Source organism: Rhopilema esculentum, chromosome 10, assembly GCF_057945365.1.
Source record: "Rhopilema esculentum isolate cy_ngs chromosome 10, ASM5794536v1, whole genome shotgun sequence".
NCBI lineage: Eukaryota > Metazoa > Cnidaria > Scyphozoa > Rhizostomeae > Rhizostomatidae > Rhopilema > Rhopilema esculentum.
This window is the reverse complement of record NC_142824.1, coordinates 2,638,865-2,657,830: the sequence shown is the minus strand read 5'-3', so window position 1 is coordinate 2,657,830 and position 18,966 is coordinate 2,638,865. Positions and strand designations below refer to the sequence as shown.

Sequence of the window (18,966 nt, the reverse complement as noted above, 5' to 3'; positions counted from 1 at the left end):
GAGACAAAAATACATCAATAAACGGTTTCTTAGAGTCAGGAATAAACAAACATTCATCAACAACATGTCGTCAGACTCAAATGAGCAGCTTGCAAACCTTGCTATTTTTTTGAGACTAGCCTACAAAGCCAGAGATTCTCAATCAACACCGATGCCATTGGATTAATTCATTTTTCTAGTTCGTTATTCTATTCTTATTAATATTTATTGCGTTGTATTATATGTAATGACCCTTAGCATGCTAGAAAGCCGTGTAAAGCTCTGTTCTTGTTATTTTATTAATTGGCGACTTTGTCCCAGGGGCGAAACACCACAAATATCTCATACACCGCTTGGATAGATCTCAAATAAATCTGAAAGAAAAAATTGTTTAAGGCCTCATAAATCTCGAAAAATCCAATCAAATCGATCTCTGCAAGGATTCTCTGCAAGTAGCTTCAATAAAGCTGACACAAATCCTAGTGGTTTGGTGCTTAATTGAGTTCTAAACACCTGCGAAAAATTGCTTGATGGTGCTATGACGCACTGCACACTCTATATGCACTCACTCTGCTGACCCCCCTCCTCCCCCCTCACCCCTCCCCCCTGTAAAATGAGAGGACAGATTTATGGCCCTGCTATCATCTAAATTTTCTCTCATCATTCATTGTCCCCTTCTTTTGATTTACTTTGTACAATGCTCAAAGATCTAGATTTGTTTAAATGAAAAAATCCAGCGCAAACTTTTATCAAACACTATAAACACAACAATATGTTTTGCTTATTACATGTATTTTAATACGGAGGAGTCTAGATATCGATATTTCACCTCTCGGGGTCCGGGTTCCAGGGGGTAGCAATGTCAGCTCGTTATGCCTTTTGGTTTTCTGGTCAGCTGAGCAACAATGGCTATTTCCGATGGCAATAGAAAGTGAGAGGAAACAAAAACGTTATAAAAAATCAACTAACTTTCATTAAAAAAAATTCAAAAGTAAATTTTAATTTCAAATTGAGTTCGAATTATAACGAAAATAATTTATGATGTCCTTCGCGCGTGTGGTGGATATTTCTGGAATTTTAATTTTAATTTCTTCGATTGTGCTATAGAAAATAAAAAAAAAATACATATTGTGAAAGCTGCATCAACATAAAATCATTATATTATTAAACAACTATCTTGGTCATGTCGAAATATATTCAATTAATTCTAAACAATACAAAAAAGATGAAATTTACTTAGACACAGATTCTGGCTAGTGTTAATTGCCCAGTTACTCCTTCTAAAGTGCTGCAAGTTTACCTCACCCCATAGACCTCATAGACCTCATAGATAGTATCTGCATTCAAACAATATAATACCATCAATAATTCTTCTGTGAAGAGATAAATTTGAGTGTTACCTGTTCATCAAAGCGCTGAGACTTTGAAATTCATTACAAATCCTTATTGCCTGTGGATACACGATGTGTGGAACTGTTAACAGAACTTTCAGTAGCTGTCAAAATAATAAAATGGAAAGTTAAGCAATTTAATTAGAATCAAAGTAAACTACTTCGCTTCTACGTATGGTAATAAGATAAAATGCCTGTAGGATGTCCTTTTTATTCCGTTATTTTGGTTCCTTAAGACGTAACAAAAAATGATATATAAGCCTAAAAGACCTTTGTTTTGGCTGACATGACTGTATTGTGATAGCTACAGTAAATCCCAGCAAAGAAAAACTTGCTTTTTGAAGAGTAAACTACTCTTGTTCTTATTCAAAGGCGCACATGGTCATTTCAGGAACAAAAATTCTTCTTCCAAGGGGCTATATTCCTTGAGCTTTAGGGAGAGAAAACCATATATATATATCAGAGGGTGGGGGGGGGGGGGGGGGTTGCTTATAAATAGACGATAAAGTGTTTTGTGAATTTGTAGCTAAAAATTGCCAACACACAGACTGAAATCACCAACGATCCTTGATCAACGTGCAAAAATATAACGAAGATACTTTTACATGAACAGCCTTATATATTTCGCTGCCTAAACAGGTTCTCGAATACAAGATATCCAATGAAAGAAAGACAGAATGTTGGTTCTTAAATTATTTTCTTCTTTGCAGAGATTACTGTTAAAAGATATGACCGTCTTTTTATTTAGAAATTTGAAACTAAGAAAGAATAGTCTTATCGTTGATTGAGAACAAAACCAGAGATTGACTTAGGCCCCAACGTTAGCGTTCCTTTCGGGATTTTTTTACTTTGCTACAATAAGGCATTTATCGTAATGCTGGTGTTAGGTTCTGTTATCAACCCTCTGTTATCAACTACACCATGATAGAATCGATATTCAAAGAATAAAACTTTTTTTGAGTATTATGTTAAAACTCGTTACAGGCAAAGGCTTTATGATTGTATGGTGTTGAAGTTTAGTTCTCGAGTTATGTTGGCAAAGACTATTCACATTCTGTTTTGGAAACAAAAAGTGGATATCTGTGTTCGAACTTGCGTTGCATGAGGTAGACCTCGCCTACACCAAGATATTATGTTTGCATTGTCAGTGGATTCAATGTATGCATCTCTGTTTGCATTCATCAATATGAATTCAATGTAGGCCTCATCTCTACATTAACTATCCAGAGGTAACGCAAGAAATAGCATAATAAAGTTTGAAAGCATAATCTAGCGTCAGAGACAAAAACCTGTTCCAAGGTATCGTTCCTCAGGTTGTTCGTTGAAGAGAAAAGCCTAAAATCTGTTCCATTTTCCATCATTGTTAGTTTTGAAATAAGAAGAGCTGTTTCCTCTAAAACACGAAAAAAACAACATTATGGTACCGGTTTGGTTAGACATGAGAAGGAAAACGTTTAAAGTCCTTAAAAAAATACTAGCCAAGCATTTAAGTACACACTTGATCAGCTGCGATCCAGATTTGAAGTTGTTGATTAATGAGTTTACTTACCAAACAGAATTGTTTAATGTTCAGCTTTGCTTATTTAAAGAGGATTTTCAAAAAGCTTTTTCATATCTTCAGAATTAATAAGTTGCAACTGACATATCAAAGTTTCTAAAGCAGGAGAAAAACCGCCAGTATGTCTTAAGGAAATTTCGACAACTTTGCGAGGGGAAAGGAAAAGTAATAAAACAGGAGATTGAAGCTTTCTTGGGCTGTGATGCTTTAGTGTTTATCAAACCTACCTTGAGAATCACTGAACAATACTTTAATTTGACTAGTGGCGAGATTTCCCAGCAATCCAGTATAGTTTCTACTGTACGGCCTAGGAAAATAGCACACATGAAACATTAGCTCAAATTTTACATAGGCAAAAAATTTTCATGGATCAAGTTTCGTTTTAAAATCATATCTCTGCCAATTTGTAACACATTCAACTGATTTTGAACATTGAGAGGTATTTCATACAGCTTTTTAGGTCAAAATTGAAAAATGGTAAAAAAGAGTTTTGTGACGTCAACGCCTTAATTTTCAACTTATAATCGATCAGAATTTATAATCCCCTCGTTGCGATTGGTGATCGAAAACATTGCCAGCTGCAAACAATTTCAATTTATTTCCCTCCATGGGTTACAAGAAAAGATATAAAAAGCCTCATTTGAATAACAGTTTAAGACAATCTTGCCACCTTTAAGTTCCATTTATCATTTATTAGGTTGACATCAGTTTTCAATTTTTGTAACCTTTATGATTGCGTTGCAGATAATTTTATGTTGAAGATAGAAAGAACTTACAGAAAGTGATTAATTTCTTTACTCATCGAAATATTTTCTTTCAACCGAAATTCTTCAAAAATATGACCGAAATTTTTTCCACCGAAAATTTTATCCACCGAAATTTTTGGCACCTAATCTTTTGGTACTTAATGTATAATCGAAAAAAACCTGCCAATCAGCTACTCAGTCAATCAGTTACTTAGCCAATCAGCTATCCAGCCAGTCAGCTATAGGGATAGCCTTAGCCGGAAAGACATAATGAGCTGAAGACACTTTAAAATATTTTTCATCGATCAATTATAAGTATCAAAAGATGCATACACGTGCTTTTCACCGGCTGATCCTCCTTTGACGCGATCTTTCTCAATAATAATACAACGTTTGCTGTAATTATCGGAAAGCTCTTTAATGGCTTCTACGTTCTTAGCGTTGTGGGCGATATCTGTAAAAAAACAGTGTCTGCAGTGTTATTATCTACAAAATTAGGTAGGCTATTATTATGACCACGATAACAAATATGAATACATTATATCATAACTATTAATTGTATAATACATGACCAGAATGACACTATAATCTTGCTTTCAATTTGCCAAACACAACAGCAGTTATGCAGAGAAAGATATTTGCATTTGTACTCCCATTTTTGAACTGCATGGGCAGCCTAACCCTTGCCCCAATTAGTGACATCCTTAATTTTCCTACGTTGTAATCATCAATGCAACAAAGTCTCTTAAATACTTTGTTCTTTTTACATAACATTGATATGCTCTAAGCTGGTTGGATGTTGTTATACATCTTTCATGTCCATACAGAAATGTCCTATTTAAAGCAGTGATTCATCATGAGTATAATGAAACTTTCAGCAAAATGAAAACTTTCAGCAATACGAAAACCCTGTTATTAATCTCGGGAAATTTTGACCTATTGTCTCCATTCACAATGTCCCCGTACAAGGTGGTACCGTTTCGTTGCTAACAAGCAATCAAACTGAATCCTCCAAACCTTAATGGTTCGAAAGTAAATTAAAAGAAAAGTCATTAAAAACCTGATAACAGTCTCCTCAGCACACCCATTCTTTTACTGACGACGAAATCACAACCAAGTTTTGAGCAAACAGTGACTTGAATATGGTGCTTTAATCGAAGGAGTGAGCCGATCTTTAAAAGAAAACTTCTATTTAGTTTCTTGCAAGTAAAAGCCATACAATTATAATCGCCATTTTAGAAATAATTTTAAGAAGAGTAAGACGTTTTGCTGGGAATAAAAAATGTTCCACAAAAAAAAATTCACCTGACTGGATGTAACTGTTTTGGTATGAACAAAAATGCATGGTCTCTCTTCGTTAGATTTCTCTAGGCTACCAACAGCCTTGACAGTTTTCTCCTGTTGATAATTTGCTCGTGAATGCAAATCAGGCTTCCCATTGGTTCTTGATTGCAAAGCAGGCTCCCCATTGCTTCTTGATTGCAGATCAGGTATATCGACATTTCTTGATTGTAATTGAGGTTTTCTCTCCGATATCACTGGCTTAAAAAAGAATTAAAATCTTTTGCATTTTTGAAATTTTTATGACATATAGTTTTAAAAGTCTATTAAAAAGAAAACTGCAAACAAATTCCAAGGAACTCATTAATTACTTAAGATGAAGATGCATGGTTACCAGAAGACCTTTTTAAATAAATGAGTAAAAGCGCAAGCAAAAAAAGGGTAGGGTAATTGCAAAGCAAGCAACAAAGCAACAGTATGATGGAATGTCCTGCTTGCTTTTTAGATAACAACACCATATCTGAGATTTATTTGCAAAAATTAATGAAACGACTCTTATTCTGAGTTCGGCTAGGCAAAGAAACTGGGTATGCGCACACAAACCTCGTCAGGACAAGAAATCAGCTCAAAATCTTTAGCACTTAACCCCAGTCCAAGATCAAAGCAAGGTAGAAAACAGTCTTTTTGGAGCTCTGGCAAAACTCCTCCATAATCTTCTAAATCTAGTTTAGAAGGTACGTCCACCAGCCGATAATGTGAAGCATTTTGTTCCATATTCTCAATATTCTTTGCCTCAGCAGACTTTGCCTTGTTACCTGAATCGTTCATCACTTTGTCAATAGCAACCTCATTCTCATCATCATCATCATCAGTATCAATGATTCTTTTTACACGTGATTTCTTCCTTGACTTAGTATCTTCACTTGAGCTCCGTTTGTCATATTTACTGACATCAGCATCGTCAGATATCACGTGACTATTTTCCTCAAAAATGTCTTCTTCATACTCGGAGCAAACCTCGTTCAAACAATTCACCTCCTCGGCCTCATCATCGTTTTCGTCACTAAAAGTCAAGACATTGATTTATCAAGACAGTAAAACTGGCATGACACAACAACCTAGAGATTTTCAAGCGAATAATTTACCTTGAGAGTGTACAGAGTTGTTTTATAGAATCCAGCGGTAAAACTGTTGTTTTTGAAATTTCTGTTAACTCCTTGGCAGTCATTAAAAGTACATGATCTAGGGTTTTTCAACCAGCCAATACTTTAACGATATCTTTCAATTAGCCTTTTATTTCAACAATCCAGGATGGTGTCATTTTATGACATTCAACAACAACGTAAATTTTCAGAAAGTTTGATAGATAAAGCAATCTGATAAAGAAAAATTTCATTTTGGTATACGAAAAAACAAGCTGGACCTAACCTTGGGTGTTGCCAATCATCCCTTTCAACCATTTTGTATTTGTTTCGATTTGCTTTGAAAGCAGGCGTGCCGAAGTTTAGTGCTGAATACATAGGGCTGAACAAAGACTGCCTATAAACCATTGCCATGTCGGCGGGTGAGCGAGTACCTGTAGAGAGACAAAGGGATCTACATATAAGTTCCAAATGACATAAAAACAAACTAGAGTTCAATTTATATAGAAACCAACGAAGAGAGTTGTTTATCTGCACTTTCAGCCTGTACTTACTAGTATTGAAGAAACAAAGAAAATTTGCAGCACAGTGATAAATAATACTCAAATCTTTATAGCACATTAATTCATATCAGCTGGGCCAAATGACAGAACGTTGCATGTTGGATCAGTGACATTTTACGGGCTTCCCTAGGGGTATCATTGAATAGTATAAACTGTTCCATAATTCCCGTTGCATTTGATAAAACACTTCAATATCTTAAATTTCTAAAATTTGACCTAGATATGCAAATTTAGACGTTCAGTGTAGCTCTAGGTACCGTTCTGTAATAGGTGATCAGTAATTAATAAAAATTCTGCTTTATAATCTGCTATGGCACCCTATTCCAGTCAGTACCTATACTTTCATACATAAGACACCATAGAGTATCAGTTTTAAACAGCTTGTTATAGAATAAGACCGTGAAATAGAAACTTGCAGCACCAGTCTTTGGGCTTTCTCACTTTCACGCGTTCTGCTGTCCTTCAGTCAAGACGGTTCTCGTTCGATGCACATGCAAATTGCTGCAAGTATGATTGCTTAAGTTTCTCACCTTTTTTATTTCGCACAGGTGTCCTTTGCGTCATCTGTGTCGCGTCATCAATAAAACTATCCATTACGTATTCATTGCAGTCAATGTCACATTCATCGCCACTTTCGTCATCAGTTACTTCCACTTCGTCATCAAAGAAGTCAGAGATACCTTTGTGCTTCTTCTTCGAGGCGTTCTAAGAAATTTGATTATAATCTTAATTGCTGACAAATTTAAAGCAATAAAACGTATTCGGAGGGAAATGACCTAAAATGCAAACTTATAACATTCTTAACGGACTAATGATATCAAAGAAAATATCCTTAAATCAAAAATTACATTTTTCTAATCATCTCATTATCAGTACAATTTATGTTATCAATGTAGCTGTTTCCGTTAAATATTATTAGAAAGGTCAATTCACGGTTGGTTTATTTTTTTGCCTTTTTTAGTGTTTACAAAATGTTTATCGTCGCAATTCATGTTTCAAACGAAAGTTGCATGGACAAGACTCAAATAAGATTTGTTACTTCTTATAACAAACAGGATTAAAAAATAACAACTAACACTGTCTCTGCATTTTAGTCCTGAAGGCGTTCAATTTGCTTACCTTCGTGATAATTTTGCGATCTCGATGACCACGCTGCAATGGCTCTTCACCTAGCAGAGGTTCAATAAAACTAAACTGAAAATCGTAAGCATATCATTGAAGTCAAAATAAAAGAAACAAGGGCACTTCGTCTACAAATAATCGTTTTGTTGAGAGATTTGAAAAGGGAAGAAGAAACGAAGTGCATTTATAGAAGATTAAAATCTGGGTTTTATTGTAAATGTACAAGAGTCTGTATAAATGCAGCAAATTCTATGTTGATTGCGTTGTACTGTTACATTGACATTAATTAAAGGGAGGTGAAGAGGGGGTGTCTCTTACTTAATTCTCAAAGCAACATAAACATAGGTGTACCTGCAGACTCGTTGTCGAAATCTTCGTCAGAGGTTAGGTCGACATTTTGAGCTAACGGTGACTTCAAAACCCGATTCTTTGATGTCTTCCTTTTCCTTCGCAAAATGCAAACTTCTTCATCAGAATCTTCACTATCCTGTTTCGCTATATTTTCTTTTCCTGGTACTGGCGAATCGTCTAATATAACCCTGCGTTTTCTCCGTTTGCTATGAGCTACCGGTGTTTCATCTTGTGATAACATGTTCATGTCAGCCCTATCCTCTCTAATATTTTCATTCCTAAACGAAAAACACTCGTTCTGTGAGCTGAACATCACATGCTTTCCTGTTCTTGAAGCTTCACTTTTCTTGATAGGAGATTCGTCTCTTTCTAAATCTACAATCTTCTTCTCAACATATAAATTTTGCGTCGGTATCGAGAAAAGATTGAAGTCCGCATTAAAAGTTCCCATCCTAGCATTTGGCGACCCAACTATATTGTCACTCAGCCGTTTTGAAACCGATGCTGTACTAAAACCTTTGTTGTCGTCTGCCCTGATGTGGTTTTCTGATTCATTACGTAAAACATTTACACCACGATTCTTGAGACGAGTGGTTAGAGAGGCAACTGGAAATTCGCTGTCACCTTCGGAGTCACTATCGCTTTTAACAGAATCTATACATTTCCTCTCAGAAATTTTCCCGTTGACTTTGGCTAACGAGGAGCTGTTTCTTGAACACGACGACGTACCAATTTTTGGTTCAAAATCAGTATCACACAAAGGAGATATATTTCTAGAATCAATATGATAATGTTTGGTCCTTTCTTTTGATTTATCGCAAATACTCTCAACGCCTAATACTCCCTTATTTTGAAGACGACTAGCGAGCGACAAGATCGGGAAATCGTCACAAATGTCATTTTCGTCTGATTCACAATCAAGCAAAGAATCTCCTTGAAAAGGAGCCGAATTGCTAACCAGCTCATTATTCTCAGGTCTTTTCCCTATACTCATACATTTGCCATCCGTTACCGTACTGACCACGTCGTCATGATCATGCATTGCCGTAGAACTTTTATCTTCAACATTCCTTTCTGAGTTCTCACCGAGCTTCGTTGATGTAGAAACCCCTGCTAGCATCGTGTACTCACCCCCCGTATTTTCTTTACCACTTACCGACTTAAAGGTCTGTTTTTGAACAACGACAGGAGGAGATGGGCAGTCTTGAAAATCATCTTCATCAAAGCACAGGCTATCTCCAAATAAACACGATGTTGATAAATCAAGATCTTCCAAATCTGATTTATTGCCATCAACATTTGCGCTAACAGCATTACTATACAGCTTCTCTGCAAAGTCTTCAGTGTTTACTTCCGAATAAATTTTCTTTTTATTATTATCACCACACCCTACATGTCCTCCATCTTCATCTTCAACCGTATAAATCTTGTCGTTGTTGAATGCAACCTTGCCTAGCTCGTCGTTTTCGCCTTCTAATTTCACAGCAGGTCCAGAGACCTCGTCTGCTTCATTAAAATCACCCACACATTCTGGATCAACGTCGTTTTCAACATTATCAAAGAACATGTCATTTGACATCTCTAGAATCTCTTCGGTAACCGCACAACCAAGAACATCAACCTCGGAGGAATGACAACTTGACATTCGATCCTCTGTAGTCTCCGAATCCGTAACATCAAGCATTCGGTCATCGTCAATCAACCGATCTTCTTCATTTCTACCAGGGGAGTCATCCAACAGTAAATCTAGATCCACAGTAGCTGGAGCAGGGGGAACAGGTTCACGTTTATTATGAAACTCGCTCTCACGAAATAACTGCTTTTCACTTCGAAAGTGTGGTTTAAAATCACTATTTGAAAGATAATCAGATATATTTTGAATATCGTCAGCTTCATCAGTTGATCCTTTCGGCGCTGGTGTCCCAAAAGCAACAGTTTGATTATATACAACCTCTGCCATATCTATTTCAATATCAGCTGACGCGTGGATACTTTTCGAAGGGCCACAAATTTTTGTGGAACCTACGGTAGTTTCATATTTCGTTAAATCTCCATTCTTCTTATCATCTTTATCTAGATCGAGTATTTCTTTATTAGTTTCATCACAGGAATCTTCTTTCATTCCATCCTCTGTACATTTAGTAGGCAGGTTAGCAACCTCATCGAAATCCTCATAATTTTGACTCTCGTTTTCATTAATATCAGCTCTTGCCAACGTACTTTGTCTCCAAGCCTTCGCTTTGTCAATTTTATCTTGTTTTCGAGTTTTCTTACCTTTTTCTTTTTTATCTTCAACCTTTTTTCTACGGTTTTCCTTTCCTTCCTCAGTAGACCTCTTGCTCCGTTTGGTTAAATTCCTCTTCTTTTTCTTGGAATCTTCGAATTCGATCCCATCATCTTCAAACTGCATGTTCTCTTCTTCATCAGCAGCTTCTAAAAATATGAAATCATATCTACAGTCTTAAGAAAACAAGGTATGCTATATAGGGAAGGGATATTTATCAGAGTTCATTAAAGCGAAAAAGATCTATAAACTTAAGAATGCCAAGCTATTGTCTTAAAATATAGTGATCAGTTATGAAAGTTGCTGAATAATAGTGAAATTGTAACAACTCTTTAAAAGACGATTGTGGCGCACATCAACATTTCTTGTATATTTAGACAACATTAACACCTGGGCCTACTCTTTGATGAGCAACTATATTGATGAGGATCACATATGTTAGTCATTCTTGCTACTAACACTTCTATATTGCATTTCTAACTTAGCCTAATTTAGCAAGAAAACTTAAGAAAATTCCCAAATGGCAAACAACTCACCATCTGCGTCAATAATCTCCTGTTCAGGACGCTTTGATATCGTTTCGGTCCTAGCATTACCCGACTTTTTACGAGATGTTTTGCCTTGGTTGTCCGTTGATTTTCTCTTTACACCACGACTGAAATAGTTTGATTGAAAGACGTCAAGCACGAAACAAACTACGTAAGGCATAATCAAACGATGAGGCATAAAACGTAAGGCATAAACAAAAACGAGCACAGATGCCACAAAATGAAATTTACATGAAATCACCTCGAGGTCTGCTTTGGTTTAACAATGAATTGCATTTTCAGGCAAAAAGGGTTCAACTGCTTAGGTATCATCCTAGGGTTTTCGTCAAACAAAACCAGCGAGTTCCCTGCATCTGCTAGCTTTTTATGAATGCTTTTCTTGTTCACTAAACTTCTTTTGTATATCTAAAACATTAAAGGCATCACATCTGTTAAATGGGGTATTTTATTTCTAAGGTGGCAATGAAATCTAAACTAGGCTCGTACACTTTGAGAAGAGTCACCCATCTAAAGCATGTTTCGACAAAAGGGAATTCTATCTTGAATATCCTTGTTAAATTCAAAAACGGAACATTCTTCTACTAATTTAAAACTGATTTTATCCACGTTCTTGATGGTATTATTATAAAGCAGGTAAATGACCCTTAAATAAGAAAAAGAAATTAAACGCATCTACAAAAAAGAATGTTATCTATCCTAAGAAGTAATCCGCCTGGTTAAAAAAAGCTACCCGCTTAAGCCAAATCCGTCTATTGAACACAACAAACCTGGTCTTCTTTACCCTCAGTGACTAAAATGATAATTTTTCCAGCCCGTTTCCTTCCAGTTCTGCCCATTCTTTGTACAAGGCGAATTGGTGAATTCGAAGCATCAAAGCATATTATAAGATCTATATCACCAATATCCAAGCCTTCTTCTCCAACTGAAGTTGACACAAGTACGTTGTACCCTCCTTTTCTAAACCTTTCAATGACCTGCAACAAAATCACGCAATAGAAATATCGAAGAGATTGAAGTATTGACGTGAAAGTAGGTTGGTCATCCATTGATTCAACAAATTCAACATTTCAAAGGACAACCCTAAAAATTAAAACCAGTTTCGGTGAATTACTGGTATTAAAAAGCTGCTTCTCCAAAGGAAAAATACGTGAGATATGCTAAAAGTAAAGGTAGTACAGTTGTTCGCAGGTTGATGTGGAAGAGAAAAGAAAAAATCTACTATGCTTTTGGACAGGATCAGTCAGAATCTCGGATCAGACAAGACCATGGGTCAGCCAAGACCACGGGTCAGTCAAGACCACGGGTTAGCCAAAACCTCAGATCGGTCAAGTTGTTATCTACCATGTTAGGTCGTTCAAACATTGCCAAATTATAATGGGGACTACATGACCGAGCCCTTAAAAGATAAAGGAAGTTCAAGAGCAAAGGGCAGAACAACAACTCCAAACGCGTAACGAAAAGGAGGGGGTATTTAAAGGAACTGACTGAGAAAACGTGGCATTCCCAGCGATCTTAGTTTGTCTTTTTGTTGATCAGCAAATCCTTTGTCCTGCAGTTTGACCAACCAGCATACATGATAGGACCTCGCAATTAAGAAACTTACAATTGAAATTGTTACCTCTAACTGTTCTTTTTGAGTCAATCCTTTTTTGCCCTTACCAGCGCCATTTTGCCCAACGAACGACATAACATTGACAAGCGGCTGATGCTTGCTCAATACCGCGGTAATTTCTTGAACACTGTCTCTGTATTGAGAAAATATCATTATTCTTGTGTTCAACGGTGTTTGGCTGGAATGTATTGGCTCCTTCTCCTTGCTCTTCTCGAAATGGTCCACGACAATCTCTTCTAGCTTTTGCAGCTTAGGGTGGCTTGAAAACAACGAGTTCGGCTTTGGTATCGATTTCAATAAGCGTCTTTTTGGTGTCAGCGACTCAAAGAACGACCCATTCAGAGACACATCTGCATCATCAGGTGGTTCTATGCGCTGCTGAAGGCCGTTCATCATCTCCATAAATTTTTCATGCTTCATTAACTCAGTGCGACATCGTGCGGTCCCTTTTGTACCACAATAAACTTCTTTTATGAAATTATAAAATGAAAGAATCCCATGCTGCTGTAGTAACTCATATGCATGGTATAGAGAGATGGCGAGAGCAAAGTCGCCTTCAATCAGTCCAACTCGATTCTGAAACGAAACATTATCAGTTCAGGTAATTGCTTGTTCTGGATTTTTAAACAACCAAAGTGGAATCTAGAGCTAGTCAGCCATATAACAGCTGCAGAAAAAATCGAAATTTCATAAAGATATTCATTAATCTCACTCATTTCACTTGCATTAACTGACATGATAATTCATGAGAAAAAACAGAAAGGTTCAGAAGCAATCTCAGACAGACTATACAAATCTTAACATGTTTAAACGTACATTTGCTCTAACTCATGTGGCACTCACTGAAGCTTTTCATCTGACACTCTACAGAGCATTAAATGACAAAATAATGATCGAAAATTCTAAGCAAGGAAATATTTCAACCCGGTTGTGGATCAAAAATGCCAATCAAAAATGCAAGCACATGAGTGTAAAGGTTGCCCAGTCAGTGCATGCTTATTGAGAATGTTACCAATGAAGTCCAACGGTGAAAAGGACCTCTCTGTCTACATAATAACGGTTTGGTTTTCATTTTTAGGTATAAAGATTCTAAAACTGCTATATGAAACGGCTACCGGGCTCTGCCAATTAACCAAAACGTTTTGATTGGATGTCGCTTCAGATCTACGAAACCCAGGAAGCTGTTTATTGTGTAGATCGTTTTCACCTTTGGAATATAACTACTAAAAATAAGGAAGTCTACGACATAGAAATTTGAAAACGTACTCTATCTTCCAGGCCACGTGCACGAAATTGGTCTCTTGCTTTCAACAAAAAGAATTTGGAAATTTTTCCTGCGTCATGTTGCCAGCATACGCCTTGAGTGCAGAGTCGCTGAACTATGCATTCAAGAACCTAGATGAAAAGGAGAAAGCCAATGAGAAAATCCTTATCCCGGTTCGTGATACTACAAAATGACCACGTAGATCGATAAAATGAAGATCCACAAAATTTGTGGATTGACATAAAGATCTTCCTTAGGAAATAATATCCCAATGTATAGGACTAAAGCACAGTTAAAGTCTTTGTCATCATTCAAAAATTATGATGTGTCTGCAATTATTAACTCGGTTACTGTAACGAATACAATTTTCTTGTATGTAACAAAGTTCTGTAAACAAATCAGGAAGAGAGCTTCCGACAATACAAAAAAGAGCCCAATAAAAACACCAACCTTTAAAAACTCTGCTTTGGCTTCTTTTAGCTCACTGCTGAGTGGGACAACAATCTTTTCAACATTTCTGCCAAATACGTACGGCTTTATATCATCTGACTCCTCGCTTCTAAGTTCAACGTGTGAAATCATGAGGTTGGTGACAACTTGCTGCACAGCCTAATCAAAAAGAGAAAGAATAAGTCAAAAATATGCTAGTTCCAACATTATATACCGCGGAGACAAACACACAAACAGCTAGCATAAATCGTGTATTGAGAACTAAAGAAACCAAAACGCACTTTAAGATAAAAAAATTGCTCATTATAGAGACAAATAAGCATAAAATACATTGTAAAACACATGACTTACATTCATATCTCCACCAGGAGTAGCACTAAGTGCAAGCACACGAAAATTGCTCTTAACACCAGCCACTTCTTTTATCACCTAGCAAAGGACGAGATTGATGTCACTCAATCTGTACACAAGATTTTTACCTCCCAAAAAAGAATCTTTTTGTTAGTGATGAAAAAGTTTTAATGACATTAAGGTGGTTTCTAGTGTTGGTAAAGAGCAACAAGATCTGCTACAAAGTCTTTTAAATCTCTACATGAGATGCTAACAAGATCCTCCTCTTCACACTGGCAAAGGGTCCTGATTAATATTGATCTCAACTCTGAGACAAGCTAACTAAAGTTGTGCTAATGGCCCAGGAAAAAGCTTCAGATTCCTAAACCTAATTTTATTACATCCCATATTATTATTATTTTACTAAATTATTTATTATCTCATTATAAAGCTTAAGAAGTAAATTTGCAAATAAAAAAACATTGGTGATACGTAAAGCGATTCTTATCAAAAGAGACAATTTGCAGAAGCAATGAAACTACTTATTGTAATAGACCAAATTGTTTAACCAAATAGGCTCTCTACAAACTGTCTGATATGCAAGTGACAAAGTAAAACAACCAAAGCAGACCCATTTTACCTGACAATACGCATAGTTGCCAAGAGCTTTGTGTGCTTCATCAAAGACCAAGCAGATGATATCTTCAGCACTGCATGTTCCTCTACCAAGGTCGTTTTGCAAAATATGAGGGGTAAGGAAGAAAACTCTTCTTGTTTCCCACAGTACCTTCCTCCTTGCTGGAGGCATTGCTCCTAAAAACAACAATATGTTTTAAAAAATAAAGAAATATATAATACAAAGTAAAACAGTAACCCTTCATGAAAAAAGTGGACATAGCTTTCATTTGTATCTAATGATATATGAAATTAAGACTACTGTGAGCAACAGCTTTGGCAATAACACCATATGGATCTGAATCCTGGGCTATGACAAAGGCAGCTGTAAACAAACGGATGTGTTCAAATGGGGGCTTATAGAAGGGTGTTAAGAGATATTTTTTTATGGAAGTTTGGCCTTTTGAAAATGTCTTATGAATAATAAAAATGTTCTTTGCCTGCTTGGGAACTTTTTTAGAGGATAATGTCAACTTAAAACCCAAGAAATGCTTACCTTTTGGGTAATTTCAGAGAATTTTCTAAAAGTTTTACTTTTAATCTTTTAATAGACCAATATTTAAAAGAATCACCACTCCTGCCCTATATCCTTTTATCAAACAACACCCTTCAAAGTACATTGCCACAATACCCATACAAAAAATATACCTGTCATTTCAGCAGTATCCTCAGGGGGTGTGCCAGTTATACTATAACATGCTTCAATCTGCTGTGCAACAAGAGGCTTGGTTGGAGCCATGAACAAAATTTTGCCTCGAGGATACCACCTATAGAAGTTATACATCACAACGGCAGCAATAAATGTCTTTCCTAGGCCAGTTGGTAAAACAACAAGTGTATTCTGAACTAATGCTTCCTTTATAATTCTAAATTGATACTCTCTTATTGGGTAATTTATTGGATAGATGTAGTTATGTCCAGAAGAAGAATCAAAACCTGGTAAGTTTTCTGGAGTGCAATTTGGATTGTGATTTTTATCAAGAAATGTGTCCTTATTTGTTTTTTCTATAGCCTCACAGAGTTCTATTACATCATCATTTTCTAAGCATTCTGCGATATTATCTATTTCTGTTTCTGTCTTCTTTTCTTTCAGACTTCTGTTCCCAGCTTGTCCCGCAGACTTTCCTTTTTTTGATTCATATTTCTCCTTCTTTTTGGAGATTTTATTTTCAGGATGTTGTAATGGCTCTGTGTGGGTATTTCCTGAGTGCCCCCATGTCTGAAACAATGTTGCCTGACTTTGACTTGACTTTGGCATTACACTGGAGTTCAAATTTCTTCATACTTTAGAGAAACCCTCAAGTTTGGCATGAAGATGATTCTTCTTTCTAAAGTTTACATTTTTTCCACTCTTTTGGTACCTACAAGACCAAAAATGTTCCTTAGATTGGCTTTCCATTTTGTATTCACAGCTTTTTTTCTATTGTAAGCAAAGAACATCATAACATATAATATACTTCTAAACATTGTAGAAATAAAAAATAAAATTCAAGTTCATTAACAGAAAATATGACACTAAAGCAATAAAGAAGAATCAAAACACAAAAAGTAAACCATGAAGAAAAACACCTTGTTCCAATTCAGAGGCGCCAATTATAAAATCAGGGACTGTAGAATTGTTTTTGAACTTTAAACCTGACAAAGCAAGTGATTTTCAGGTCACAATGCTTCTTTTATTATCAGTACTTCAAGTTAACATCCTTTGATTATTCAGCCATAAAAATACCAGAGGGAGTATTGATCAACAAAAAATGATTGACAGCAGCACTGACTGTTGAAACAACAACCAAAAGTTATTGATACAAGCTGCCTCTGGAAGGCATGCCATTGCACATGCAGATTTTGGCACCTCCTTCTTTCCTAAGAGGTGCAGTTTATGGCATGCCTTATCAAGGCTACAAGCTAAGACCTTTACAGGAAATAGTCTTACTTCCTGTTTAAACAATATTTTCATCAATATCAGATTCAATTTCCCAGTCGGACACAAAAAATTTCCTGTTTATATTGCCATATTCAAACTCTTTATCTTTATGGCCAATGAGGTGGCTTTCCACCTTTATAAGGAATAAATCATTACAGTCCCCTTTTCATTGAATGCCTTTGGTGGTGTCTTTTCATGCTAGCCATATAATCATTGTTATCATGTGACTTGTGTTACCTTGGTACATTAGGTTTCCAGGCAAGCACTTTTATGCACAAAGAATTAAAATTCAATTTGAAGCTAGATAAAAACTAGATTCCCTTAAGATGTTATGACCTTCTGGCTTGGTTACAAGAAGATAAGCACCATTGAAAAGTCTGCATGCAGACTAGAAAATGGTATGAATCATATCAGATTGGATTGTTTCCTTGTAAACAGAAGGCCTATGTGGTAAGGAATAAATTGATACAAAATGAAAACAGTTTTGAGTGGGCCTGGGACTCTTTTCTGCAAAGTTCATATTTTATCTAATCATGTTTTTCTTGACCTCATTATCACCGTCTGACTTGGGCCAAAAAGATTGATTACCAAATCAAATTGTAATATAGTGTAATATAAAACAATGCGTAATAAGGGCAATGTGCCATATAGTGAAGTTTCAATGACTTCAGAATACTGACCAGGTTTCAACTTTGTTCAGCAAAGTTAAAGAAAAAACAGGCAAAAATAGCTTGAGGAAATAGAAACAAATTTATGAAGTGTGTCATGTCTCCATATTATACCTTGCCAAGGCACCCTCCATCTGACCAACAAATAGGAAACAAGAATTGAGCATGTGTCAGTTTTTGGAAAATCAATGCCAAAGTTCTCAAAAAGAGTTTTTCAAGTTGATTGGCTTAAATCAGTGATTGATAATAGAATTGTCAGCATCCAGAAATCGCTCTTTACAATGAAAATATTTATCCCTGGATGCATGACTAATCATTACCAAATGAAACACCAGGCAAATGCTCCTGATGCAGTAATTTATCAACCATATATTGTGCATCCAGGTAATATATTATGTTTTGTCCAGCATTGAAATAGCGCTTTTGCTTGAAAATAGCTTGACCTGGCTTATATTTCAGATTGCTAAGCACATCTGGTCTGCCAAAAGCATGAATTTTCAAAACACAAACTACAAAAGACATTTTTTGTAGTTATCTGCCTAGCTTTTAAGGGAAATTCAATAATCTGATTTTTGTGAACGAACTGAAGAGACTCAGTCCTAATTCCTGACAATTGTAATTTTATTCCTATTGTAATCATCTAAGTTGCATATCAAATTCCTTCCGGTTGCATAACATAAGGCCTAAATTTACGAAATCAGTTTTGAATCATAAGTTAGATCATAGTTTAGCATCAATTCAACGTTTCAAACAAAACTTTTTTGACATAAGAAATTGAAAAAAATTGTAGAAGAGGTGAGGAAGGAAAAGTGTGAGAGAGAAGAAATAACGACGGCAACCCCGGATATTCCCCGTCGTGTATGCCTTGCATCCATAAGGAAAGAAATTGAGAAATTAAAAAAACCTTACAGCATACCGATGTTTTTCGTCGATCTATGATTGATAGATATCAGCAAAATCAGTTACATTTCAAATCACAAAAAATTCCTTTCGTAATTACCGCCATTCCCGGATTTTGGCGGGTATGGTTTCTCGGTACTTCATGTAAGGAGGTTGACGAGGAATGACGTAATCCTAAAGT

At 36.1% G+C, this 18,966-nt stretch overlaps 1 protein-coding gene across 2 annotated transcripts; it reads right to left on the bottom strand.

Moving 5' to 3' along the window:
- Nucleotides 1-589: 589 nt before the first annotated feature.
- LOC135689751 (uncharacterized) lies at nt 590-18,950 on the bottom strand. Of its 2 annotated transcripts, none has more exons than XM_065207094.2 (22): nt 18,795-18,919; nt 15,945-16,657; nt 15,262-15,434; nt 14,643-14,720; nt 14,292-14,450; nt 13,844-13,972; nt 12,584-13,153; nt 11,733-11,939; nt 11,207-11,370; nt 10,954-11,072; nt 8,134-10,566; nt 7,780-7,829; nt 7,191-7,365; nt 6,384-6,531; nt 5,559-6,018; nt 4,980-5,216; nt 4,735-4,846; nt 4,008-4,128; nt 3,156-3,235; nt 2,660-2,763; nt 1,380-1,474; nt 590-1,080 (listed from the first exon to the last, which is right to left on the bottom strand). In XM_065207094.2, exons 2-22 carry the CDS (start codon nt 16,552-16,554, stop codon nt 984-986), a joined length of 6,321 nt encoding a protein of 2,106 aa, XP_065063166.2. In that variant the 5' UTR covers nt 16,555-16,657; nt 18,795-18,919; the 3' UTR covers nt 590-983. The 2 variants fall into 2 exon arrangements, with proteins under 2 accessions (XP_065063166.2, XP_065063159.2); XM_065207087.2 differs by having other exon boundaries at nt 591-1,080; nt 18,802-18,950.
- Between the last annotated feature and the right edge of the window lie 16 nt (nt 18,951-18,966).